Source organism: Rhineura floridana, chromosome 3 (genome assembly GCF_030035675.1).
Source record: "Rhineura floridana isolate rRhiFlo1 chromosome 3, rRhiFlo1.hap2, whole genome shotgun sequence".
NCBI classification, from domain to species: domain Eukaryota; kingdom Metazoa; phylum Chordata; class Lepidosauria; order Squamata; family Rhineuridae; genus Rhineura; species Rhineura floridana.
Window position 1 is genome coordinate 5,336,644 of NC_084482.1, and position 27,188 is coordinate 5,363,831.

General features: G+C 43.4%; 1 protein-coding gene across 6 annotated transcripts in view; it reads left to right on the top strand.

The window, feature by feature from the left end:
• The first annotated feature begins 19,618 nt into the window (after positions 1 to 19,618).
• The window catches only part of HDAC6 (histone deacetylase 6), a 61,385-nt gene continuing 53,815 nt past the window's right edge, over positions 19,619 to 27,188 (top strand). For 3 of the 6 annotated variants that reach the window (XM_061614067.1, XM_061614071.1, XM_061614072.1), the window contains exons 1-4: positions 20,511 to 20,556; positions 23,093 to 23,199; positions 23,366 to 23,470; positions 24,333 to 24,421. In XM_061614067.1, the coding sequence (XP_061470051.1) occupies positions 20,553 to 20,556; positions 23,093 to 23,199; positions 23,366 to 23,470; positions 24,333 to 24,421 (305 nt within the window). In that variant the 5' untranslated portion in view covers positions 20,511 to 20,552. The other 3 variants (XM_061614070.1, XM_061614069.1, XM_061614068.1) reach the window with 3 other exon arrangements.

The window sequence follows — 27,188 nt, forward strand, 5'->3', positions numbered from 1 at the left end:
ATGTATAGAAAATATGTTCTTTTAAAAAAGCCATTTCTTGATGTATTAATTAAATAGTTTTAAATCCTGCCCTTCCTTCAATATGGAGCAACAATAATAGACAAAATACCATAATCGCAATATAACAATCTTAAGAACAACAAATTGGATAAAACAGTAAGCAGCAGTGATAATAACTCTCTTTAGAAACACACCACAGAAATAATGTCATTTACGAACAAGATCTATACATATTATACTGCAGCAACTTATAACAAAACTTCTCCTTTGAAAGCCACTCTTCTTGGGAGAGGATTATTTACATCAGCAAAGTAGGGAGAGGGAGGGTTGCTCCCACTATGTCTAGTTTGGCCCACAAATGCCAGCATCCCTAAACTACTTTTCCCACCATTTCACCAACAAGGAAAATTGCTGATTCTAGAATCAAACCTAGAAAACTGATATCCTTTCAGGGAAAAAAAAAGTTAGACATTGATTATTCTATAGGCATTAAAAGTGTGAGTCCAGTAGTACCTTTAAAAAGAAGGGCCCCTCCAGACTTCCTTTTTATTGCACATTCATCATGAGGATTTGCACTCATGATACTATCAGGCTGATTATATGCAATTCTGCTTTGCGCCTGAATAAGTTTTGGAGCAGCCATGCTGCTTCATTTCCAATCAGTGTGTCTCCTGTAACTTCCTGCTGAAATCCTGTATCTTTTCATACTTCAAATGTTCTGGAGTATTATTATTATTATTATTATTATTTATTAAATTTATATACCGCCCGACCAGCGATAGCTCTCTGGGCGGTGAACATAAAATAGTATAAAAATACAATGAATAACAAAATAATATTAAAATACAATCAACAATACAATAAACATTATTAAAATTAGATCAATGTAACTTAAAATGCTTCAGAGAATAGGAAGGTTTTGACCTGGCGCCGGAAGGAAAGCAGAGTCGGCGCCAGGCGTACTTCCTCAGGGAGACTGTTCCATAGTTCGGGGGCCACCACTGAGAAGGCCCTAGATCTTGTCATCACCCTCCGGGCCTCCCTGTGAGTTGGAACCCGGAGGAGGGCCTTCGTAGCAGAACGTAGTGTATGTGTTTTTTTGTCCTGCATTGTGCTTTAGCCCCTCCAGACAGCAATAATGTGGTACCAGGGGCAGCATCACATGCCAACGATTAAAACAGAATAAATCTACTACTGATGCACTATTATTGTGTTGAAATCATGTTGCAGAATAGCCTACAACAAAATGCCAGTCTGGAGGGGCCCTCATTTCTTCAAAGCACAGCAACAACTTTTGTAAGCTATAGCCTACATCTTCAGACGTCAGAAATCCCAGTCCAACCTTGCATTCTTCAAGCATTTCCAGAAGTTTTGGAGATTATTAATAATTATTATTTATAGCACCATCTTTGCACATAATGTTTCATAGGATAATAGGAACAAAGCAAAACAAAATAGGTGTCTGTCCAAAGGAGCCTACAGTCTACATTCTGACATTGCTCAGAGATAAGAGAGGAAAGGGAAGCAGAGATACAGGTAGCAAAGGATGGATGCACACAAATGCAATTACATGTACTTATGTGTAGTCTGAGGTAAAGATTCATAGAGCAGGTGGATTTTGAGGAGGGATCTGAAGGGAGAGGTGTTGCTACATAGGTGCTTGGAAAGCGAGTTCCAGGGATAATGGTTAGCAAGGGGGGAAACAGGCAGGAGTGTTTATGGGACAAGAAGATACGTAAGTAGCTACGTGTGGAGGAGATATTCTACAATTGGGTGGCTAAAACCTGTGGCTGGACTGCAACTGCCATTATCTCTTTCTATTGGCCACACTGCCTGCCTGGGAGGGACTGATGCGAACAACATCTGGAGGGGCACAGGTTAGCCATCCCTGCTTTTCCCATCTCCTTGCTTCTTGGGGAAAAAAAGAGCATTGTCTGCCCAACTGGGAAACAGCAGCCCTGTCGGAGTGTGTGTGTGTCTTGATTCTTAGCACTCTCTCATCTCATCCCACACAACAGTATTCCTTTCCCAGAGCTGTTAGCAAAATCCAGGAGAATCCCTCCAAGGACAGCCTTGGTTTTTGCTCTCCCTTGAAGTGCTGATGGTGGAGGCTGCCTATCGCCCAACATCTCTCCCTCCCCTTTTCCCACATCCTTCAGCAGAGCCATCAAAGGAGTCAGTGGGGACTTTATCTAGCCATCAAGTCATGGCCCCTGGAGGTCTGCAGAATGAGATCATTGCTCCCCACGCAGTCCCCTCCTGCTTAGATAAGGGGCTGGCATGGGTGCTGGGAACAAGGTTGCAAAAGGTTGCAAAAGGCAGGAAGAGATGCAGATTGGCCAAAGTTCCTCCCCCTCCCGTGGGCACCAGGCCCAAACATGGGTTTCGTTCCATCCATACCCAGCGGGTACCAAGCAGACCTAATGAAACAAACTCTTCTGGGGGCTAATAAGGAAGAAAATTAAGTTACTACCGGATGGGTCAGAAGGGTTGAGATCCCAGACAGATGATCTCACAGTGTCAAATGTTCTGATAAAGCTAGGCTAGTTCCGTACAGACAGAGCTGAGTGTAAATGGGAGCCTAGAGAAAATTCAGCTTCCACACCAAAGAAGCCAACATCCTGGGACAGGGATAAGGAGAGGACACTAACTTTTCACCAACACCACCAATTCTACCGCTCCTGAAATTTCAGAAGGCACAGCCCCCATGTGCTTTTTCCATTTCTCTCCATTGTCAAAAGGGTTAGAAACGCACCAGATTGCTCCCATGTACATGATATGCATATTATTATTATTATTATTATTATTAATTAAATTTATATACCGCCCAACTAGCATAGCTCTCTGGGCGGTGAACAACAGATCAGTACAATATACAATAAAATCCAATAAAACATACAGCGAAGTACAGAGAATAAAAGATCTAAAAACAATTACAGCACATTTTAAATTAAATTAAGTTAAATTAAAAGCCCTAGAAAAGAGGAAGGTTTTAACCTGGCGCCGAAACGACAGCAGCGTCGGCGCCAGGCGCACCTCATCGGGTACACTATTCCACAGTTCGGGGGCCACCACAGAGAAGGCCCTAGTTCTTGTTACCACCCTCCGAGCTTCTCTGTGGGTCGGAGCTCGGAGGAGGGCCTTCAATGTAGAACGTAGTGTACGGGCAGGTTCATATTGGGAGAGGCGTTCCAACAGGTATTGTGGTCCCGCACCGTATAGGGCTTTATAGGTCAGAACCAGCACTTTGAATCTGGCCCGGAAGCAAATTGGAAGCCAGTGCAAGCGGGCCAGAACAGGTGTTATGTGTTCGGACCGCTTGGTCCTTGTTATCAATCTGGCGGCTGTGTTTTGCACTAGCTGTAGCTTCCGAACTGTCTTCAGAGGCAGCCCTACATAGAGCGCATTGCAGTAATCCAATCGCGAGGTTACCAGAGCATGTACCACTGATGTAAGGTCCTCCCTGCTCAGATAGGGACGTAGCTGGGCTACCAACCGAAGATGGTAGAACGCATTCTGTGCCACCGAGGCTACTTGAGCCTCCAGTGACAAGGAAGGATCTAAAAGAACTCCCAGGCTACGAACCCGCTCCTTTAGGGGGAGTGTAACCCCGTCCAGGACAGGGTATATATCCACCGTCTGATCAGAGAAACCCCGCACCAACAGCATCTCAGTATTGTCTGGATTGAGTCTCAGTTTGTTAGCTCTCATCCAGTCCATTATCGAGGCCAGGCAGCGGTTCAGCACATTGACAGCCTCACCTGAGGAGGATGAAAAGGAGAAGTAGAGTTGCGTGTCATCAGCATACTGATGACAACACACTCCAAAACTCCTGATGACCGCACCCAACGGCTTCATGTAGATGTTAAAAAGCATGGGAGACAAGACCGACCCCTGCGGGACTCCACATTGGAGAGCCCACGGTGTCGAGCAATGTTCCCCAAGCACTATCTTCTGGAGACGACCCGCCAAGTAGGAGCGGAACCACTGCCAAGCAGTACCACCAACTCCCAGCTCCGCGAGCTTCTCCAGAAGGATACCATGGTTGATGGTATCAAAAGCCGCTGAGAGATCAAGGAGAATCAACAGAGTTACACTCCCTCTGTCCCTCTCCCGACACAGGTCATCATACAGGGCGACCAAGGCTGTCTCGGTGCCGAAACCAGGCCTGAAACCCGATTGAAATGGATCTAGATAATCGGTTTCATCCAACAGTGCCTGGAGCTGGCCAGCAACCACTCGCTCCAGGATCTTGCCCAGGAATGAAACATACACTACTGGTCTGTAGCTGTTGAAATTATCTGGGTCCAAGGAAGGTTTTTTCAGAAGTGGTCTCACTGCCACCTCTTTCAGAGGGGCAGGGACCACTCCCTCTCGAAAAGAGGCGTTTATCACCTCCCTGGCCCAACTAGCTGTTCCATCCCTGCTAGTTTTTATTAGCCAAGAGGGGCAAGGATCGAGAATCGAAGTGGTTGCACGTACCTGTCCAAGCACCTTGTCCACGTCCTCGAGCTGAACGAACTGAAACTCATCCAATAAAACATGACAAGACTGTGCTCCAGATACCTCATTAGGGTCAACTGCTATAAACTGGGAGCCTAAGTCCCAACGGATGCATGAGATCTTATTTTGGAAGTGTCCAGCAAACTCATCACCACCGATGAGCGGGCCACCGATGACTCTGACATGTCCTGAGGGCCAGAATAGAGTAGGCCTCGGACAACTCTAAAAAGTTCCGCTGGGCGGCAGAGAGATGACTTTATAGTGGCTGCAAAATGTTGTTTTTTTGCCACCCTCACCGCCTTTGAATACAGTCTGTTGGAAGCACTTACCAACTCATAATTGCATCCATCGGGAGTTCGCCTCCACTTCCGCTCAAGCCGTCTCCTATCTTGTTTCATCGTTCTCAGCTCCGGAGTATACCATGGAGCTTTATGAACTCTACACAGGAGAGGGCGCGCAGGAGCGATCGTGTCAACAGCTCTGGTCATCTCAGCGTTCCACAGTTCGACCAGGGCTTTGACAGCAGCGCCAATCTTATCAGCCGGAAAAAAACCCAGAGCCCTTTGGAAACCTTCAGGGTCCATTAGTCTCCGGGGGCGGACCAATTTAATAGGTCCCCCACCCTTGCAGAGGGGAAAAGCCACTGAAAGTCTGAACTTCAGCAAGCGGTGATCTGTCCATGACAAAGGGAGAGATGTAAAACTCCCCACATCCAGATCACCATCCTCATACCCAGTAGCAAAAATAAGATCTAGAGTATGCCCTGATGCATATCAACCCTGTACACATCTACTCAGAAGTGTGTCCCACTGAGGCCAGTGGGGGACTACACACTCCTCACCAGCCCTGGCCCACATCCTCCTTACATGCTTCTTCCTGCTTGGAATGTGTCTGAGTGGTGATAATTTGCCTTGATGGAGGATAGAGCAATATGTGTGGGTGTGCATGTAGAAATCTCTGACTTTTATATTGCTGGAATGCAGTTCTTGGGAAGTTCATTTAAAAAAGGAATTAGTTCTAGTTTGCCGTCTCCAAAAAGGAACTAATTCTGTTCCAATTCATTTCACAATTAATTCACATGGCCCTGTCCTTGGCGTTTCCCCCCCGTCTTCAGAATTTTACAAGCTGCTCTGCTAAAGGATAAGATATACTATAAAAGACCAAGAAAACATCAAAATACACATGGCGTAATGCAGGCTGGGGAAGCTGTGTCCTTCCAGTTGTTGCTAAATTACAATTCCCATCATCCCTGGCCATTGCCCATGCTTGCTGAGGGTGATGGGAGTTGCAATTCAGCAACATCTGGCCAAAGGTTCTCCACACCTGGTATAATGTGAGCAATTGCTTTATTTATATTTCCCAACAATTATGTTCTTTAAACTCAAACAGCAGCAGCACTTTTCAGTTACATAAAAATTGTAAAAGTAGTGGCTACAACCAAATATAAACTGCAATAAAACCCCAATATATATAAAGTACTGAATTAAAATTAAATTGAATCTGTATTAAAAATTGCCCAACGTTTTGCAAAGGAAGAAATTATAGGAACTACTTTGAGGTGTAATTCAGAGGGGTTTGTTTTTTATTAACTCAGTGAATTAGTTAATCTGAACTAGTTTTGTTCCAGGCCCTGCTGGAATGTAGCCTACTATACAAATGCAAGAGTCACATCTGTAGCTCTGTCCACTTTCGTATTGCTCCTGCCTACCACTGGCACATGGCCCCTGAAATGCTGTGCATGATAAAATGTGGCCCTTGGGCTGAAAAGGGTTTCTCAGCCCTTGTATATAGGATGGCACATAGCAGCAGCTGGAGCAAGGTAATGTCCGAAAGCATAAAGGAGATTCCATACATTTCAGCTGTCACAACTGACCAGGGACAGCCCTTTTTCCCCTGATGCCTGCCCTGGCCTTGGTGATTCATTATACCTATTTTATTCCTCATTTTGCCTTTGGGGGATTAAACATTTTGTTGCAGCCAAATGCAATTGGTGTCATTCTTCAGGGTTCAGCTCCCTCCCTAGGGTCTCTGGAATCTACTGACAAGAAGGGTGCAATTGAATACTGAGTAAGGATGGTGGAGAAATTTGATTCAGTTCACATATAAAGGTGAACCTAACAAATTCACCCTTTTCAAAACAATATGCAAATTGAAACACAGCCTTCTTTCAAAATTTGCACCTTTTGCAAATTTTGCCACACGGTTCTCCAGCCAAGGAATGCATACAAAATGCATATGCTAGGGTAAAGTGTGCATAAAAATTCATATGTTAATGAAAATAACATACAAAAATATATTGAGGAAATTGCTTTGCAAACATATTAGTGAAAAGAACATACAAAAACATGTTTATTAAAAGAAATTTGCACTAAAACGCTCATGAATTTTCATGAGGAATTTAAAAGAGAATTATAAATTGTTTTGGAAATGTAGAGAACTGAACTGAAGACTGGAAAGGGAGACTCACAACTGACAGATTTCTCCATTCCTACTTCTGAGCAGACATGGTTAGGACTGTGCTGTAAACTAATTAAAGCTTGTGGCTTTAATTCTGCAGTCCTTACTTGATTAGGAGTAAGTCCTATTTACCTAAGGAAGACTTACTTCTGAGCAAATATGCATAAGACCAGGCTGCACAAACAAGCTTTTCCATAGCCGCAACATACTAGATGTGTCCCAAAAAGAACAGAAATATTGTATCTACTGCGTCCACGTTCATTCCTGTGTGTATTCAGAGTGCAGCCCCAGTCTAGCTCAGCCTTTCCCAACCAGTGTGCCTCCAGATGTTGTCGGACCACAACTCCCATCAGCCTCAGCCAGCATTGCTAATGGTCAGGAAAGATGGGAATTGTGGTCCAACAATATCTGGAGGCACACTGGTTGGGAAAGGCTGGTAGCTAAATAGCCAGCATTGTTCTCTCCAGATGTTACTGGACTACAACTCCCATCATCCCTAATCACTGGCCATACTGCTTGGAGCTGATGAGTGTTGGAGACCCTAACAACTGGAAAACACTATGAGCTCAAGTTAGTGCGACTGACTTGTTCCATTACAGTACTTTCTTTCATTAGTCACGGCTAACTTTAGCCAGATTGGGGCTGCTGTGACTCACAGGGATATAATATTACACTTGGTATTGAGTTCAGCTATGATAAACTGTTAGCCTCAGTTCTCCTCATGTGCAAAATGGGAATAGTAACCTCACACACAGTTGCTTGGAAAATAAAGCAGCTAAGGAACTATTGCTACCTCTCCGGCATGTTAAGGGCAGTGAAGACCATATAAATGTGCATTAAACATAATTCACAGTCTGTTTCTGATCAGTTGAAAAATCGTATTTGTCTTTTTCAGCTGCAGTTAGGTCTTCCCACCTGATCTCTCAGTCTCCCTCCCAGTTCACAAGTCCTGCATTATTTTTAAAATATGTGAGACTTGCCTGGCATTCAACTATCACAGCTCTAGGACCATTTTTGTCACCTCACTGTAGCATATGACATGGTGGCTGTGTGTTTTGGTCTATGTCAGCTTGCTTATGCTCTTATATTCATCCACAACACCTTTCCAAACCCAGGTATTTTACTTCCACATTTTCAGCAATAAAGTACCTCACTTTTGTACAGCTTGCAGAGGCTTTACAGCAGAATCCTTCCTATACATGTTTACTCAGAAGCATTTCCAACTGAAGTCAGTAAGGGCTTACTGGTAGGCAAGTGTGCAAAGGACTGCAGTCTTTGCAGTTACTGATAGTTAGATGCAGGGAAAAGTTCCTGGATTCCATTTCTGTTAATTGTTATAGAGATTCGGAGATATGAGTGTATAAAATGCTCTCTGCTATGTTATTAGGTGTTATGTTATTTTACTCGTTATTGTAATGTTTATTTGTTTTATAAGTCAAGCTTCATTTACTTTAAGACTAGATATACATTTTATTTATTTAATTTTAATTGTGATTTTTGAAATTACATGAAGTCCGAAATATTTTAATGTTTTGTATTCAGTGCCTTCTTGCAATGGTCTTTGGACTAAGCAATAAACAAATAAACCATGATAGTTAACTGCTTTCCTTTTTTTTGCTTTGCTCCACCACACTGAGAAGAAATGAAGTCACACATAATCATCTATTTAAAGCCCTATGATGCCACTTTCAACAGTCATGGCTTCCCCCAAAGAATCCTGGGAATCGTAGTTTGTTAAGGTTGCTGAGAGTTATTTGGAAATGCATCACAGAGCTCCAATTCCCTGCACCCTTATCAAACTAGGATTCATCCCAGGATTATTTGGGAGGAGCTCTGACTAAGTTTTACTTGAATGTGCTTAGGGTTAGGAAGGAAAAGATCTGTCAATTTTGGTTCTCATTTTGCCAATCTTAGCTATTTGTTTAAAAAATCCTCATGAAAATTCTCCAGCATTTTAGTGCAAACTTCTCCTAATAAACACATTTTTGTAGGCAGATTTGACTAATGCACACATTTTTGCAAGCAATTTCGCCTCATATAATGCATTTTTAAATCTTATTTTCCCTCATATATTAATTTTTATGCACATTTTCCCCAAACATGTGCATTTTTGTAAATATATTGTTTGGTTGGCAAAGTGCATTGAAAAATCTGAATCAATGTGAATTCCGAAGGATGGCCCCGTTTTGGTTCTCATATTGTTTTGGAAAGTGTGGATTTGATACATTCTGCTTGGAATGTGGACTGAACTGAATTTCTCCCCCTTCCTTACTGTTCCACATTACCGTCTACTGAGCCTAGGAGGATGCTTTTTTTTATGCGTAGTTTATTGGTTTTTCAAATTTTTCTATAACAATATAAGTAACAAGCAAGAACAATAAAAAGGCAGCAAAACATAAATCCATTAAGAAAATCGGACATATGTTTTTTAAAAAGAGAGAAATTTTTTTTAAATGAATAAAAATAAATCAATTGGGAGAGAAGGGGTTGGATAGGGAAGGGAGGAAATAGGCTCTGGCAGAGCCCCATATCACAAACAGATCGTGCAAACAGCTCCACGGAGGTCCCAGATCTCAGAATATTTATATTCCTCTTGCCTCCAAGTAAAAGTAGCATATGCAGCAAGGGAAGAAAGGTTCTCAGGCCAACGAGCAACGTGCTGTAAGACTAGTTGCTTAGCTACCAACAAAGTGTGCAGGATCCAGTTACGGTGTCAAATTCCAGGACAGTGGGATACAATCAGAGCTTGGAAGATTACTTTTAAAAAGTAATAAATTACAGTTACAGTTACACGACCCAAAAAAGTAGTAATTACCGTTACAATTACAATTGCTCTGAAAGTAAGAACATAAGAAGACCCTGCTGGATCAGGCCAGTGGCCCATCTAGTCCAGCATCCTGTTCTCACAGTGGCCAACCAGGTGCCTGGGGGAAGCCCGCAAGCAGGACCCGAGTGCAAGAACACTCTCCCCTCCTGAGGCTTCCGGCAACTGGTTTTCAGAAGCATGCTGCCTCTGACTAGGGTGGCAGAGCACAGCCATCACGGCTAGTAGCCATTGATAGCCCTGTCCTCCATGAATTTGTCTAATCTTCTTTTAAAGCCATCCAAGCTGGTGGCCATTACTGCATCTTGTGGGAGCAAATTCCATAGTTTAACTATGCGCTGAGTAAAGAAGTACTTCCTTTTGTCTGTCCTGAATCTTCCAACATTCAACTTCTTTGAATGTCCACGAGTTCTAGTATGATGAGAGAGGGAGAAAAACTTTTCTCTATCCACTTTCTCAATGCCATACATAATTTTATACACTTCTATCATGTCTCCTCTGACCCGCCTTTTCTCTAAACTAAAAAGCCCCAAATGCTGCAACCTTTCCTTGTAAGGGAGTTGCTCCATCCCCTTGATCATTCTGGTTGCCCTCTTCTGAACCTTTTCCAACTCTATAATATCCTTTTTGAGATGAGGCGACCAGAACTGTACACAGTATTCCAAATGCGGCCGCACCATAGATTTATACAACGGCATTATGATATCGGCTGTTTTATTTTCAATACCTTTCCTAATTATCGCTAGCATGGAATTTGCCTTTTTCACAGCTGCCACACACTGGGTCGACATTTTCATCGTGCTGTCCACTACAACCCCGAGGTCTCTCTCCTGGCCAGTCACCGCCAGTTCAGACCCCATGAGCGTATATGTGAAATTCAGATTTTTTGCTCCAATATGCATAATTTTACACTTGTTTATATTGAATTGCATTTGCCATTTTTCCGCCCATTCACTCAGTTTGGAGAGGTCTTTTCGGAGCTCTTCGCAATCCCTTTTTGTTTTAACAACCCTGAACAATTTAGTGTCGTCAGCAAACCTGGCCACTTCACTGCTCACTCCTAATTCTAGGTCATTAATTAACAAGTTGAAAAGTACAGGTCCCAATACCGATCCTTGAGGGACTCCACTTTCTACAGCCCTCCATTGGGAGAACTGTCCGTTTATTCCTACTCTCTGCTTTCTGCTTCTCAACCAATTCCTTATCCACAAGAGGACCTCTCCTCTTATTCCATGACTGCTAAGCTTCCTCAGAAGTCTTTGGTGAGGTACCTTGTCAAACGCTTTTTGAAAGTCTAAGTACACTATGTCCACTGGATCACCTCTATCTATATGCTTGTTGACACTCTCAAAGAATTCTAATAGGTTACTGAGACAGGACTTTCCCTTGCAGAAGCCATGCTGGCTCTGCTTCAGCAAAGCTTGTTCTTCTATGTGCTTAGTTAATCTAGCTTTAATCATACTTTCTACCAGTTTTCCAGGGACAGAAGTTAAGCTAACTGGCCTGTAATTTCCGGGATCCCCTCTGGATCCCTTTTTGAATATTGGCGTTACATTTGCCACTTTCCAGTCCTCAGGCACGGAGGAGGACCCGAGGGACAAGTTACATATTTTAGTTAGCAGATCAGCAATTTCACATTTGAGTTATTTGAGAACTCTCGGGTGGATGCCATCCAGGCCCGGTGATTTGTCAGTTTTTATATTGTTCATTAAGCCTAGAACTTCCTCTCTCGTTACCACTATTTGTCTCAGTTCCTCAGAATTCCTTCCTGCAAATGTTAGTTCAGGTTCAGGGATCTGCCCTATATCTTCCACTGTGAAGACAGATGCAAAGAATTCATTTAGCTTCTCTGCAATCTCCTTATCGTTCTTTAGTACACCTTTGACTCCCTTATCATCCAAGGGTCCAATTGCCTCCCTAGATGGTCTCCTGCTTTGAATGTATTTATAGAATTTGTTGTTGTTGGTTTTTATGTTCTTAGCAATGCGCTCCTCAAATTCTTTTTTAGCATCCCTTATTGTCTTCTTGCATTTCTTTTGCCAGAGTTTGTGTTCCTTTTTATTTTCTTCATTCGGACAAGACTTCCATTTTCTGAAGGAAGACTTTTTGCCTCTAAGAGCTTCCTTGACTTTGCTCGTTAACCATGCTGGCATCTTCTTGGCCCTGGCGGTACCTTTTCTGATCTGCAGTATGCACTCCAGTTGAGCTTCTAATATAGTGTTTTTAAACAACTTCCAAGCATTTTCGAGTGATGTGACCCTCTGGACTTTGTTTTTCAGCTTTCTTTTTACCAATCCCCTCATTTTTGTGAAGTTTCCTCTTTTGAAGTCAAATGTGACCGCGTTGGATTTTCTTGGCAATTGGCCATTTACATGTATGTTTAATTTAATAGCACTGTGGTCACTGCTCCCAATCGGTTCAACAACACTTACATCTCACACCAGGTCCCGGTCCCCACTGAGGATTAAGTCCAGGGTTGCCGTCCCTCTGGTCGGTTCCATGACCAACTGGTCTAGGGAATAGTCATTTAGAATATCTAGAAACTTTGCTTCTTTGTCATGACTGGAACACATATGCGGCCCGTCTATGTCCGGGTAGTTGAAGTCACCCATTACTACCACATTTCCTAGTTTGGATGCTTCCTCAATTTCATATCTCATCTCAAGGTCTCCCTGAGCATTTTGATCAGGGGGACGATAGATCGTTCCCGGTATTAAGTCCCTCCTGGGGCATGGTATCACCACCCACAACGATTCTGTGGAGGAGTCTGCCTCTTTTGGGGTTTTGAGCTTGCTGGATTCAATGCCTTCTTTCACGTATAGAGCAACTCCGCCAGCAATACATCCTGCCCTGTCCTTCCGATATAGTTTATATCCAGGGATAACCGTATCCCACTGGTTTTCTCCATTCCACCAGGTCTCCGTTATGCTCACTATATCAATCCTCTCCTCTAAGACCAAGCACTCCAGTTCTCCCATCTTGGTTCGGAGGCTCCTAGCATTAGCGTACAGGCACTTGTAAGCAGTGTCTCTCTTCAAGTGTCTTTGGCACTTGTGGTTTGGCCTGTGGTAATTTTGCTCTTCTGAATTTATATCCTGTGCCCCTGCTCTCACAATGCCTACTGCTAGGCCTACCCCTTTTAAAATTTCATCATTTCTTTGGTTTTTATCCCAGGGGGGAGGTTTATTCCGAAACAGACCTTCCTCAGCTCCTGTCGGGTTTCCCCCCTCAGTCAGTTTAAAAGCTGCTCTGCTACCTTTTTAATTTTAAGTGCCAGCAGTCTGGTTCCATTCTGGTTCAAGTGGAGCCCGTCCCTTTTGTACAGGCCCGGCTGGTCCCAAAATGTTCCCCAGTGCCTAACAAATCCAAACCCTTCCACCCGACACCATCGTCTCATCCACGCATTGAGACTGCAAAGCTGGGCCTGTCTGGCTGGTCCTGCGCATGGAACCGGTAGCATTTCAGAGAAAGCCACCTTGGAGGTCCTGGCTTTCAGCATCCTACCTAGCAACCTAAATTTTGCTTCCAGGACCTCACGGCTGCATTTCCCCATGTCATTGATGCCAACATGCACCACGACCGCTGACTCCTCCCCAGCACTGTCTACCAAACTATCTAAACGACGGGCGATATCCGCAACCTTCGCACCAGGCAGGCAAAACACCTTGCAGTCTACACGCCCATCACACACCCCACTGTCTATGTTCCTAATGATCGAATCACCCACTACAAGGATCCCTCCACCCCCTGGAGATATATCCTTGGCACGAGAGGATAGCTGCTCATCCCCGAAGGAATGGGTCCCTTCTAAGGGATTGTTTCCCTCTTCCTCAGCTGGATGCTCTCCTTCCCCGAGACCATCGTTCTCCATGATAGCAGGAGAGCTATCATCGTTGGAGTGGGACACAGCTATAACGTCCCTGAAGGCCTCCTCCACACTTTACTTTTTCTCCAAAGTAATCAGTACAATTACATTTCAGTTGCTTTAAAAAAACGCCTACAAGGTGCTGACCTTGGCTGCTGCACATCTATGTAGCCTAAAACGACATTAAAAATAAATAAACACAGAGGAAGTAGAATAATTATTTTTATTCATAAGATAGCAATGGTGGTCTCTCCGCTGGTAAGGGTAGTGGGGAGGGAGGCTGAGGCCACTACTCAGATCTTTGCACGTCAAACCAAGTGCAACTCCCCCACTCAGCCAGCCAGCATAATCTCTCTCACTTAACCACCTTCCAGACCCTGCCCTGCCAGCAACTAAGGGACATTCACTCAAGCAAACATTTTTCCCTGAGATGCAAAAAAGTTAAAATACTGCAAATGCAGCACAGTAGCCAGAGAGGGTGGTGGCCACTTTGTGTGCCAAGTGCAAACACAGTATTCACACACACACACACATTGTCATCTTTCACCTCCACAGTTCTTTATCTGCATTCTGCTGATGCCTCCTTCTCCTCCTTTATCCATGTTCTTGGCCTCCGGATCCTTTTTCCCTCCACTCCATTCTTCACCACCACTATACATTTTTTTAAAATAATTGTTTTCTTCACTCCACCCCATCTCACTCTCCACCTCCTTCCTCGTCACTTTCTACCCATCCACAGAGCATGAGGAAAGAGCGACGCTGCACAAAAGCCCAGTTTGAGGTACATGATTTTCATCCACAGATCAGAGTAGCAGAAGACTTCCCCTGCTCCCCCCTCAAGTAATGCCCAAAAGTAATTCTGGAAACGTTACAATTACTTCACAAAAGTAGTAAAATTACTCCTAGTTCTATTACAATCAAAATGTAAAGGAATTACCCACTCGTTACTCAAAAAGTAATGAATTACAAGTAATTCGTTACTTGTAACTAGTTACTTCCAAGCTCTGGATACAATGCAGTATGACATAACAACGGAAACATTTAGAGATATTCCTAGGACCAAGTGAATGCACGTAAGGACTTCTGCCCCAAACGGGGCCACTCCAGGGCAACACCAGATCATATGTTTCCGTGCTGCCCTGGTCTCACCACAACATCAGCACACATCAGTAGATGTAATATGCTTCTGACAGAAGTGATGGGGGAAGGGGTCCATTAAGCCTGAAAAACAAGATTCTGCTGGATAAGACGTAGCCTGAGGTCCAGGGAGCAGAACCTTACAGTGGTCAATATTGAGTGCCATTGTCTCAGATGTATGGGGTGTTCCAGTTCTCTGTTCCACTCCTTCATAAGGCCACCCGAATCAAACTTCCCAGCACTCAGCAAAGTTTTATAAAAGCAAATTTGTGCGTTTTGGAAATTGCACTGAAGCTATCAAACAAATCTGGGGTTTCAGAAGCACTCAAGGCCTCTAGGCCATAAGTTGAGACCAAGAGGTGCTGCAACAGCAGATTACTGCCACTCTGCTGAAGACGGCAGCCTAAACTGATCTTTTTGGAGGGAAAAAGGCAAGAAATCCCCATCTTTGCTTATCAGCTGATGCAAGGTAGAGAGCCCTCCCAACTCTTCCACAACACCATCTTGCCCCCAATTCTAATAGAGGGGTTACATCATAAAGTAAGTTTCTCATGTGAGTAAGAGTCAAATGAGTACTTCACAGCCAACTGCCTCCAAACCTCTCTAATGCCACAATTGATGGTGGAGAGTGAACCCCCCAAATATGTTCTGAACCCAATGCACTCCAGCCAGACAATGGAGACACATAAAAGACTCCAAAAAAGCCCATGGCATAGAATGAATAGGCACATGATTCTGACAGCACAAAGTACTCACTAAAAGATAAGCAAGGCCTCCACATCAGGGAATGCAAAGCCCCCATGGTCAGTCAGCACTTGCATCTTCTTGAGGGAGAGACGCGGAGGAGAGGTGCCCCCCTAAGTTCACGGAATAAAGAATTAATTTGTGTAAAGTAGTGATGAGGAACAGAAAGTGGAATGCCTGTCAAGACATAGATATATCAGCCAACCCAATTCCAGTGAATATAATTGACAGAGAGAAAGCACACATGATTTGGTCTACCTTCATAGGCAGCAGCTTGGGAACAGCAATTGCAGCCACGCTGCCCAGTATGTGAATTCTCTTTTACCACTATTGGACAAGAAACAAACAAGGTGCATCATCAGTGGGTTTAAGAAGGTTGAACAGAGCACATGGAACCACTGTTGTTGCTTCTGTGGATGAAAGGGAGCAAGGATAAAGGTAAATGAAATGCAAATAGAAAAAGAAGAACAAAAGACAGTGATGATTTCTTAAATGTAATACTATACCAACCACAACAAGTTTTCTACAAGTAAGGCAGAAAACTAAGCATCTCCTCCAAAAATATGAAAAATGAAGAAATATTTGTATAATCATGACTATCAAATATATTTATTATTTACACAACCTGTAAAGATATTTATAGTGCAATCCTACATTTATTTACTCAGAAGCAAGTCCCAATGTATTCAGTGGGGCTTACTCAAACAGGGACAGAAATGCAACCTCAAGTGATGAGCAACTTCATTCACGCAACCCAAAATTCAGAATCATGCCACTTTAAGCTGTTTTGCAACTGTTTATACTTGTTTTTATGGTTATTGGATTTTAAAGGGATTTATTTTTTATTGTGCGCTGCCTTGGTTTCCAGACTGCAACCCTACCTCACAGGGTTATTGGAAAGATTCCCATATACACACATACACTGGAGATGTAAAAATACACACACCCCATATAATAGTTTATTGCCAAAACCAGTTGATAATTGCAGAACATTAAAAAAAATCAGTATTCGTTTCCTACATAATAAAAGCAGTGATACCCAAGTAAGCCCTGCCTAATTACTTTAAAAATAGGATTGGAGAGGGAGAGAAAGATATACAACACAAACACAATTCTTTCCTATGTTCACTCAAAAGTCCCATCAATTTACAGCACAATCCTAACCATGTCTACTCAAAAGGAAGTCCTATTGAATTCAGTGGGGTTTACTCTGGGTATGTTTACTCTGGAAAACCAAGTACTGGATTCAAGCTTCAATTTGGGAAGTTTGCAAAATACTGCCCTCTTCAAAATTTAAACATGTCTGACTCCTACACACAAGAGAGAAAAAGACTGAAAGCTTACTTATTCAATCTGTGAGATGTTCGGAAAAGCATGTTTTCTGAGCCTTGGGCCAGTCACTGCCTCTCTGCCTCAGAGGGAGGCAACGGGAAACCCCCTCTGAATACTGCTTACCCCATTGATGTTGGTCTATGACTGCAATAAACTTATTCATTCATTCATTCATTCATTCATATTGCTTACCCCTGTTCATAGGATCACTTGGAATCACTTAAAGGCAGATAATTCAATTTGACTCTACATTTTTGGCTTTATCATTCCTTGTCAATCACAACCCTGATTTCTTATTGGCTAAAAACCTGAAAGGGCAGGGATTAGAGCAGAACTTAGAGCAACTACAAAGCTGTGTAGGGGGGCGGCTGACATTTTGGTGTATATCTCTGGAACCGGAGCACCTAGAAACTTGGTTGATAGCAAGTGCATGAAGAGGGGTTCTTACCAGGTTTAGGGAGGACAGAAATATGTGCCTCACATAAAGAATGGGGCAAGGCCTCATCTTGCTGAGACACTTCATAAACAGAAAGTAAATTTGGGGCCAAAAACGCTAGACAGGTTTTGTATCATTCCACAGGAAAACCATTCAGACCTGGCGCCTTGCCATTAAGCATGTTTTTAATAGCTTTCTGCACCTCTCCTACCCTCAAAGGTTCTCAAGATAGGCAGCCTGATCAGTGATCAGCTATGGCAATCCTAGACCAGACCAAAGAAAGAGACATCTACATCTGGGGCAGTATCTTGCTGCTGGTATAGCTCCAAATAGAATTCATAAAATGGAGCATTGATGTCCCTTGAGGTATTATGTGCCTTGTTGGATCCATCCCTGATTAAAAGGGATATGATTCCGGGTCCTCATCTGGCACAAGCAGTAGGCCAGTAGCCTGCTTGGCCGTTCTCCGAGTTCCCAGTATCTCTGTTTCAGGCAGTACAGGGCAAAGTCCACTTTAGCTGCCACCAATAATTCAAGTCATACTTAGCTTTACACAATTGCCTATATAGATCTTGTGAAGGATGAGAGACTTACTGAGTAAACAAAGGTTTAACCTCTTCCTCCAGTACCACATCTTGACAGACCATTTCTTTCTATGAGCCGCATAGGCAATGATCCTGCCATAGATAAAGGGAGGGTGCTGCCTTTGAAAAGGATGCTCTCACACAACCCTATAAGGTTGGTCAGTATTACAGTATTATGCTGTACACCGTCCTGGGAGCTTATTGCTATAGGGCGGTCTAAAAATGTAATAAAATAAAATAAAATAAATAAATAAATAAATAAATACTACCCCCAGATTACCAGAGACAGACTTTCAATTTATTACAGCATAAACTTTCATGTTCTACAGTCTACCATCAGATTCTAAGTCTATGAAAGCTTATGCCATAATAAATAGGTTAGTCTTTAAAGTGCTGCAATCCTTAGTTGTTTTTGCTGCAACAGACTAACAGGGCTACCCTTTTAGCAGAACTTCAGTGGTGCTTAATTTGTAAAATGGCAGATGCTGGCGCTCAAATCAATTGGGAAGACATCACCTCTCATTCTACTTGCACAGGGACTACCTGCAGCTACCCAGTGGGGCAAACATTGCCCTTTGCAAATGTTCTTGGGCATTATCTGGGGGAAAATTGTTGAAGTATATGGGTGGAGAGTGTGAAGTGAGTGGTTCCCCTTCCTCTCATTATATTACTTTGGATCATTAAATGATTGGCAGTACATTCAGACTAACAAAAGGAGGTCAAACACCATGCAGGCTGGCAGCATTACACAAATAAAAGTGTAAAACATACTGTGCAGTACAATCCTTACATGTCTACCCAGAAGCAGAGCTTGGAAAAGTTACTTTTTTGAACTACAGCTCCCATCAGCCCCAGCCAGCATGGCCACTGGATTGGGCTGATGGGAGTTGTAGTTCAAAAAAGCAACTTTTCCAAGCTCTGCCCAGAAGTAAGTTACTCCCAGCCCACTCCCAGGTATGAATAGGGTTGCAGCCTATGGAGTTCTCCATCCCAAGTTGTGGCAATTGGCAATAGATAAGGGCTTTTAAACAGGATTCATAGAGTCCTATCTATAGGTATCAGCCATCACAGCTAAATAGAATCTTCATGTTGAAGATCAAAATCTCTCTGAATACCAGATATAACTGGGCAAAGCCATCACCTTCTTAACCTTCTTTGTGAATGTCCAAGACATGTAGCTGGACAAAGAGAAGAGAATGCTGGACTAGATGGACCTTAGCCTGATCCATTAAGGCAGTTTCTTGTTCTCCTCCCCCGCTACCCTGCAGATTTATAAACAGAATATAGAGCCAGAGTATATAAAGTGACTTAACTTTATTTCACTGGGTCTGCACTGAATATTACTTAATCAGTTATAACTCGCAGTCTCATATCATTTCAGTATGATCAGAGGCTGATTCTAATGCAAGGAAGGTGGACCCCAATTCCCATCATTGCCCTAGCCATTGATTATGTTGCCTGTGACTGATGGGACCTAAAATCCAATATCTGGAGGGCCACACATTCCCCATCCCTGAGTTTATACAGGGACAGACAGTCTTTCAAGTAACTTCATCTGAAATGATCCCCTATTCCGTGTTGAACTTGCCTGTGCTTTAAGATCACCCTGTAAGACCCTGTTCCAGATCCCCATCACCTGCTGAGATGGTAGTCTAGGTGCTGTTGCTGCAGCAGCAGCAGCATTATAAAATCGAGTCAATTTACCTACCCTAACCTCTGTTCCCACTGAGCACTTCCTTCGCGATTCCTCAAAGTTCCAGCCTGGTTAGTTTATGTAGGAGGCAGCTTTAGGCTTGACAAGGACAGAACTTGCCCCACAGAACTTCAGACAGAGAGTTCATGCACAGGGTTGTTTGCACTGCAAATGTTTCTGTGCGGGCACTGACAGCTGGGCTTAAAGAAGTGGGATGGTGGTGGTGTTGCCGATTTGGGCATGTTTCAGCAATTGAATTATAATTTATTATTCACCTTGAGTGGAGAAACAGCGAAAATGCCGCGGAATTAAACTAAACGGTCTACCCAGCTCCACCTCCTTGAATTATCCCCCCGCCTCCTCCCCTCCCCTCCCCTCCCCTCCCCTCCCCCCGCCCCCCTCCCCCCTCCCCCCTCGTGAGGTAAATGGTCTTGTCTATCCTCCACCTAACCGCTTTCTGTCTGTCTCCTTCATGGCCCCGCCCAATTTTTAGCGCCCGCTGGTTCCCCCCTCGAACAGAATGGTCTCGCCCAATTTCTTTCTTGTGCAGCGAATGATTTCTATCTCAGGGTAGGGCGGCGCCGGGTGACAGCATCAGGCGGCGCCCTGGGAGAAACCAAGTATCTGCAACCGGGAGGGGTGTGGTTAGGTTAGCAGGAGCTTCAGGTGAGAAGGAGACACACCCCCATGATGGTCTAGGAAGGGGAAGGCAGGGCAACCGGGGAAGAGGGGTTGTTGCTTCCCTTATTGATTATCGATAATTGCTGTCTCCTGTCTCCTTGCTGCTATCTGATTGCGTCCCATTTTCTTTTTGCAGATCGCCCCAGCTGTTATTAGGGAGGTGAGTAGGAATGTCCTGCAGCGTCCTCAGCCACTGTCTCTTTTTTTTTCTGGTCTGGGGTTCTGTGAAATTGACTTCTCGGGGTGGGAGCCGAAGCCTGTAACGGGATACTCAGATATGTCTGGGGGCTCTGGAGATGGGTGGGTAAGAATATTATTGTCCCTGGCACGGACGGAAGGATAGATAATGTCTTCCCCACCCCTTGTCTGGTAACGAAAGGTTGAGATATAAGACTTCTTGGGATCCCTGCTGTGTTCTTTGTTGTACCTTAATATCTCTGCAAGCCATTTCTTGCGAGATCTGGTGTTCAAATGGGTGGCTTTGGGAGAGGGGGGCGTTTATAAAGGGGCTATGAACTCCCAGCCAAGGTGGTCAGATCTTGACAGCCCAATCCTGTTCATGTCTCTGGAGTAAGTCTGCATAGGATCTGAGCCACCGTTTCTGATTAGAGAGAGGGTGAAATGAATGGATGACGAGAAGTGGGGGGCTGTAGCACACTAGCGATAGAGACGAAGGAGATAGAGACATGCTTTTGGCTTTGGGAGAAAAGATAGGTGTAAGCACTCAAGCGGAGCCTTTTGATAGTTGGAGAAAGCCTTGGCCCTACAGTCTAATTGTGTGTGTGTGTATATATATATATATATATATATATATATATATATATATATATATATATATATATATATATATATATATATATATTGACCTCTACTTGCTGCTCCTTTCCATAGAGTTGGATGCTTGGAAATTACACTCTTGTATTTTGATCAAAATGCCTAACTTTTCAAAGTGATCAGTGTTAGGTGTGGGGTACTTCTCAACCTAATTCAGTATTTTGTTTTTATTTCTCTTGTTCCAACCCCTGACTGATGTCACCTGCCTGAGCCATTAGGAAAGGACAAACTGAGCAAAATAACCTAATAGAAGATTACAGTCCTACGCATAATAAGATGTTAAATCTTGTAAGATGGCAAAATGTGTGCATAATCTAAAAGCAAAGTACACCTTTTTCTTCAAAATATCTTACAGAGCAATCCTAACTGTGTCTACTCCAAAGTAAGTCCTACTGGATTCAGTAGGGCTTACTCCCAGATAAGCAGGATTAGGAATACAGCCTTACTCTTATGCAGCTCTAGTAAAGTGATCAATAAATTCTCGTGTGATTAATTGACTAAGATTTATTTCTCGCTATAATAATAATATGTTAAATTTATTAGTCACTTGATATCTGAAGGTCTCCAAGCGACTGACAATAATCCTGAATGCTAGTTGCCTGGTCCCACATACACCTTCTCATGCCTTAAGATCTTCAGATGAGGGCCTGTATTGTGTGCCTTCATTGCCAAGAGGCTTATGTAACTTGCATTAAACAGCAGGAAGCAGGGCAAGCAACATAGTATTTGACAGAAAACTGAACAGCAGCAGAACGGAAACAGCACTGATTGTCACAAATACAGATTGAAATGGAAATTGTTCCCTTCTTACATCCCAACTCCTGACGTTGATTGTGCAGGGCATTATATGTTATGGCCTCACATCTCTGGAATTCCCTTCCAAGAGAGGTTTGCCTGGCTAACTTTCAGAAGGCTTATAATAATAATAATAAACTTTAATTTATAGGCCGCCTATCTAGCCAGTGGCCACTCTAGGCGGCGTACAATAAAACATGATAAAATACAATAAACAATATAGCCAGTACAGTACAATGTAAAAGGCCTTTAGAATGCTGGAGGTGGGATAAAGCAGGTTCTAATTTTCCGTGGCTTTCTTCAGCAGCTGGTTTTAGGTATGTGTGTATATTAGGTGGGTTTTTTAATGGTTTTTATTTGTGATCCTTGTTGTAACCTGCATTGAGAGCCCTGGTGGCATTGTGCTTTAAGCAGAGCATGCATTTTAAAATTATAATGAATTCTGAATTTAGTAACTGTGCCTCTCATGTCTTCATGACCCACTCAATTCCTGTTAATGTAATTTGTTTTAACTATTTTTAATACTGAATTTTAAATTGTTGTAACCCATCCTGGGACCTGATGGTGAAGGGCAGGTAATAAATTTAATAATAATAATAATTTAAAAATTGGTATGTGTGGGCTTTCCATCTTGCTAATTGCCTACCAACATTGTTCCTTGTTTCATTTTCTTCCCTTGAATCTCTCACTCTTAGTTAGCATCTAATTTTCTTTGTGTGTCTGTTCAATGAGTCCTATTACATTATTTCCTTTATTACTTTATGGGCGTTCTCTATTCTGACACTTATCTTAATAGGCCCTATTAAAGAGGCTCGTCTAGATAATAGGAATTGACAGGCTAATTCCTTGGCAGAAGGAGTTTTCCCTTTCCATGAGGCACTGGTTCCATGACAATCCTAAAATTAGTGGGTAGGTTATTTTGAGTAGCGTGGGAGCTCATTCAATAGGATCTGGGTACTTTCCTCAGAAGTGATGTCATTTATCAGTGAAAACAAGGAATTTTGGAGCAGTATTAAAAACTGAACACATTTATGATGGCGTACGCTTTTATGGATTACAGTCTACTTCATCAGATGCAGGAAGTGGCTAGCTGTTTTAGGGGAAATGGGTATTTGGATGTGGGGAGAAATGGGTATTTGGATGTGGCTGGAACGGTTGGGCATGTGAGGTCCAGAATCTCTTTGTAACATGTGCTTCTCTTACACAGGGCTGGAACAGGGGGCATCTTCTGCTCCCATGATGGCTTCTGATTTGAAAGATGCCAGAATATTGGAGCCTTCTTCTGTGGCCCCTTTGGAGACTCGGGCACCACCGGTAAAGTAACCTTTATTGGGGTGTGGGATATGGGAGGCAATGGGTAGTCCGTTTTGAAAGCCAGGGCTGGGTGAGAAAAGCACTGTCCTTTCTGCCCTGTCCAAGAGAGGAGAAGCTTGCTGCCTGTGTTGTGTTACTCAAGCTGACACCCTCTTTTCTTCTCCAGAGGAAGACAGACAAAAAGGGAGGGCTGCCAGAGGCCAAGCGGAAAGGGCGGGCCAAGCGGTTGAACAAGGACGTGGAGGATCTACTCTCCGGCCTGCAGCAACTGGTAGGTTAAACAAGTGGGCATCTGAGCTCTGGAGCTGGGAATGCAGCATTGGCTGTTGGAGTGGTGTGGGGGTGGGACGGGGAAGAAGGCTTGGTTTGCAAGTCAGGTTTAATAACGGTAGGAGAGGACCACTTTAAGTGGCACTTTGAAATTTTCAAAACAGTTTGGAGACTGTGTTGTCAAGAGAGGTGTATGTTTGTTTGTAAAGGGGTGCCAGAGCTCAGCTCTACACTGAATCCCTATTCTGTGTTCTGGAAAGAAGCCCTGTTTTGTTATCGTAAGACCTTGGGGGCAGAATGCTTTTGCTCCATGGTAATGAAAACGCTATCTGTACATGCACAGTGATATCTTCCTTTATTGTGTAACAAGTGGGACTTGTATCAAAACGTTACCATGTGGGGTGTTCAGGATGCTAGCCTGGCTCCTCTGCTCTTTTTCTAGGATACTCCATTCCATCCCCCCTTCCCTCCCTCCTGTTCTTCCATTTTCCCCTTCCCCTCCAATTGTTGGTCAGCATTTCATAGCCACTCAGCAAGCACAGCGCCCATTGGGCTGCTTCCTGCCCCACCCCCCATTCTTCCCCTAAATATTTTTTGTACTTCTGCAAACCTTTGAGTTTCTGCTGATATCACCACCTTGTTTGTGGATGGTACCATTTTCACTATTGAAGGACTGGCACTTGAAAGAATAAGTTGGCTATTAATATACACAATATTACTTCATTTCTGGCTTTTTAAGAGAAATGCAGGGTTCATATGGGAGGGAATGATGCTAAATGAGTGCAGTTTGAGGAAGAGGGTTGAGGGTTACAGAGCTTTCCCCCCTACTTACGTCACTGTTCTATGTCACTCCTTCTAACTAGGATCTTGCTGCAGAATGTGTAGTGCCAGTTGGAACCGGCCTGGTGTGGGATGAGCGGATGACAGAGTTTCACTGCCCATGGGATGAAAGGTACTTGGGGGGAAGGGGTGAGCGTTCAGGTGTTTGTTGTGATAGTCTGAATGTAAAACTCCCAAGTGGCTTAGCTTTCAGGACTTCCACCCTCTCTCATAACGCCAGAACCCAGGGCCATCCAATGAAGCTGAATGTTTGAAGATTCAGGATAGACCAAAGAAAAGGACTTCTTCACATAGCATATAGTTAAAATATAGAATTTGCTCCCAGCAGATGTAGTGTTGGCCACCAACGTGGATGGCTTTAAATGAAGGTTGAACAAATTCATGCAGGGTAAAGCTATCAATGGCTACGAGTATAACAACTTCATTCTACTTCCACTGTTAGAGGCAGTATGTCTCTAGCTATCAGTTGCTGGAAATTGCATGTGGGGAGAGTGCTCTTGCACTCAGGTCTGCTTGCGGGCTTCCCATGGGCATCTAGTTGGCCATGACAACAGGATGCTGGACTAGATGGGGCTTTGGTCAGATCCAACAATGCTCTTCTTAAGCATCTCTAGGGATTGCAAACAAGTGGGGATCTGGACATCTGTGAGACAACTTCAGTCCGCTTAGAGAATTATAATTCCCGTGATTCCTTGGGATCATGCCATGACTGAAAATGATTTAAAGTGTCAAGTGTAGATGTGCTCCTAGATTCCTCAGGGAGGGTGGGAGAAGAGAACATCCCTTGTCCACTCATTCTGATTGGAAGCCCTTCATCATAGTATTGTAGATTCCTAATTCAAGCCTTTGATAGTCTCCGTTTACCTCTCCTTGCTTCTTTTCTTTTTTACCATGGGTCTATTATTTTTCTTAGCAAGTCATTCATAAAATGATCTACGCCTTTTTAGTTCACACAGTGAGGGGTTTTTAAAGAGTGATGCTTACTTGAAACTGTAAGCCACTTTGAGAGGATAGGGTAAATAATCTAAGTAGCAAATGTTCCAGGGATTAAAGGTAAAGTGAACGTCTTGTATAGCAGGAGGCCAAATCAAGAATGTTTTCATGGTTTTTTGCTTGTTTTTTTGATGCTGTGACAGGTATGTTTTGGAGGCATAGGCTGCTTTTAAACAGGGATTAGACAAATTCGTGGAAAATTGGACACTGTCTGAAACTTGGTCTGATCCATCAGGGCACCATTCCATTGGGCTGAATAGAACTTATTGCTGTGTGAATCAGCATGTTTAGGATGGAGCTCATCCTGACAGTAATTTGGATATAATTTTCATAAACTTTTCTGTCTCCAGCTGCTCTTTATGGTTGTGTTGTACATATCCAAAGAGAATCATAGAATGGTAGAGTTGAAAGGGGCCTATAAGGCCATCGAGTTCTGGCTTCCTGTAACTTGAGCCCATTATTTCGTGGCCTACACTCTGGGATGATCAAGAAGAGATCTTGGAAGTTACAGCTTCTTACACCGAAGCTGTAACCTATTTCAGACATAGACCATAAGGTAATAAGTAATGAATTTGGGCACTTTTTGTGACAAAGGATTGTAAGCATTTTTTTTAAAGTAATAAAATGCACAATGGAATAAAAGGTGGGCATGAAGGGGCCAGGTGAACCGATTTAGGCAAGCTGTTCTACAGTGTAGATCAAGGTGGTGGAACCTGTGGCCCCCTAGATGTCACTGGACTCCGTCCCATCAGCCCAGCTAGCATGGCCAATGAGCAGGGGATTATGGGAGTTGTAGGCCAACAACATCTTGGGGTTCACAGGTTCCCCAGCTCTGGTCTACATGAACTGATACATCACTACTTATTATTATTATTTATTTTATTCGCAAATTTAACAAAGAAGGGAAAGAAAGAAAGAAATCACTTCCAAAATCTGATGTCACCAGCACTGAAGTATAAATTACAGGCCAAACAGTTGTCCTGGTTCTGACCACTTTCCTCAGGCCATGTCATCCTTCCTTGCATCTAACCTCAGTTTCTCTGTCCTGCTCACTAAACACTCCTAATATTATATATGGTTTATTATACAAGCATACCTAAAATAAGTTGGGATGTGTTTGTTTTTCTTCAAGGTGCATCTCGCTCCCCCTCCTCACTTCAAGTGACAGACATTCTTGCTTTCAAGTCAAACATTGACTTAGGCTGCAGTCCCATACAAGCTTACCTGGTTGTAAGCCCCACTGAAGCTGATGAGGCTTATGTCTGATTACTTATTTATTTATTATTACATTTATATCCCACCTTCCCTCCAAGGAGCTCAAGGTGGCATACATGGTTCTCCTACCTCTCCATTTTATCCTCACAACAACCCTGTGAGGTAGATTAGGCTGAGAGACTGCGCAAGGTCACCCAGTGAGCTTCATTGCTGAGTCAGGATTTGAACCTTGGTCTCCCAGGTCCTCGTCCAGCACTCTAACCACTATGCCACACTGGTGTAGACATATAGACATATCTAGGATTGTCAGTCTTCCCTTTTTTTTCCTCTCAATATAAATGGACTGTCTGCCTTTTCATTATTAAAAATGATCCTTGTGTGTTATGTGTTTGAAAGCTTATTTGGTATCTTACTTTGGGGGGGGGGGAAGAAACCAGTCTGTTTTTGTTAGTTGAGAAATTGCTCTAGAGATATGGGGGAAGGGGATTGATGATGTCCTGTGTACCAGCTAATGAGCACCTTGTACTGCTGGTTTCTGGTGCAAACTGGTGTAGCAGGTTTTTTTTCCCTTCTCTCTCCCCCCCCCCCCCCCGCCCCGGAAACTCGATCCTGGGAAGACAGTTGTATGCTGGACCAAAACAATGTGCATGAGTGCACTTCCAGAGGGTCCC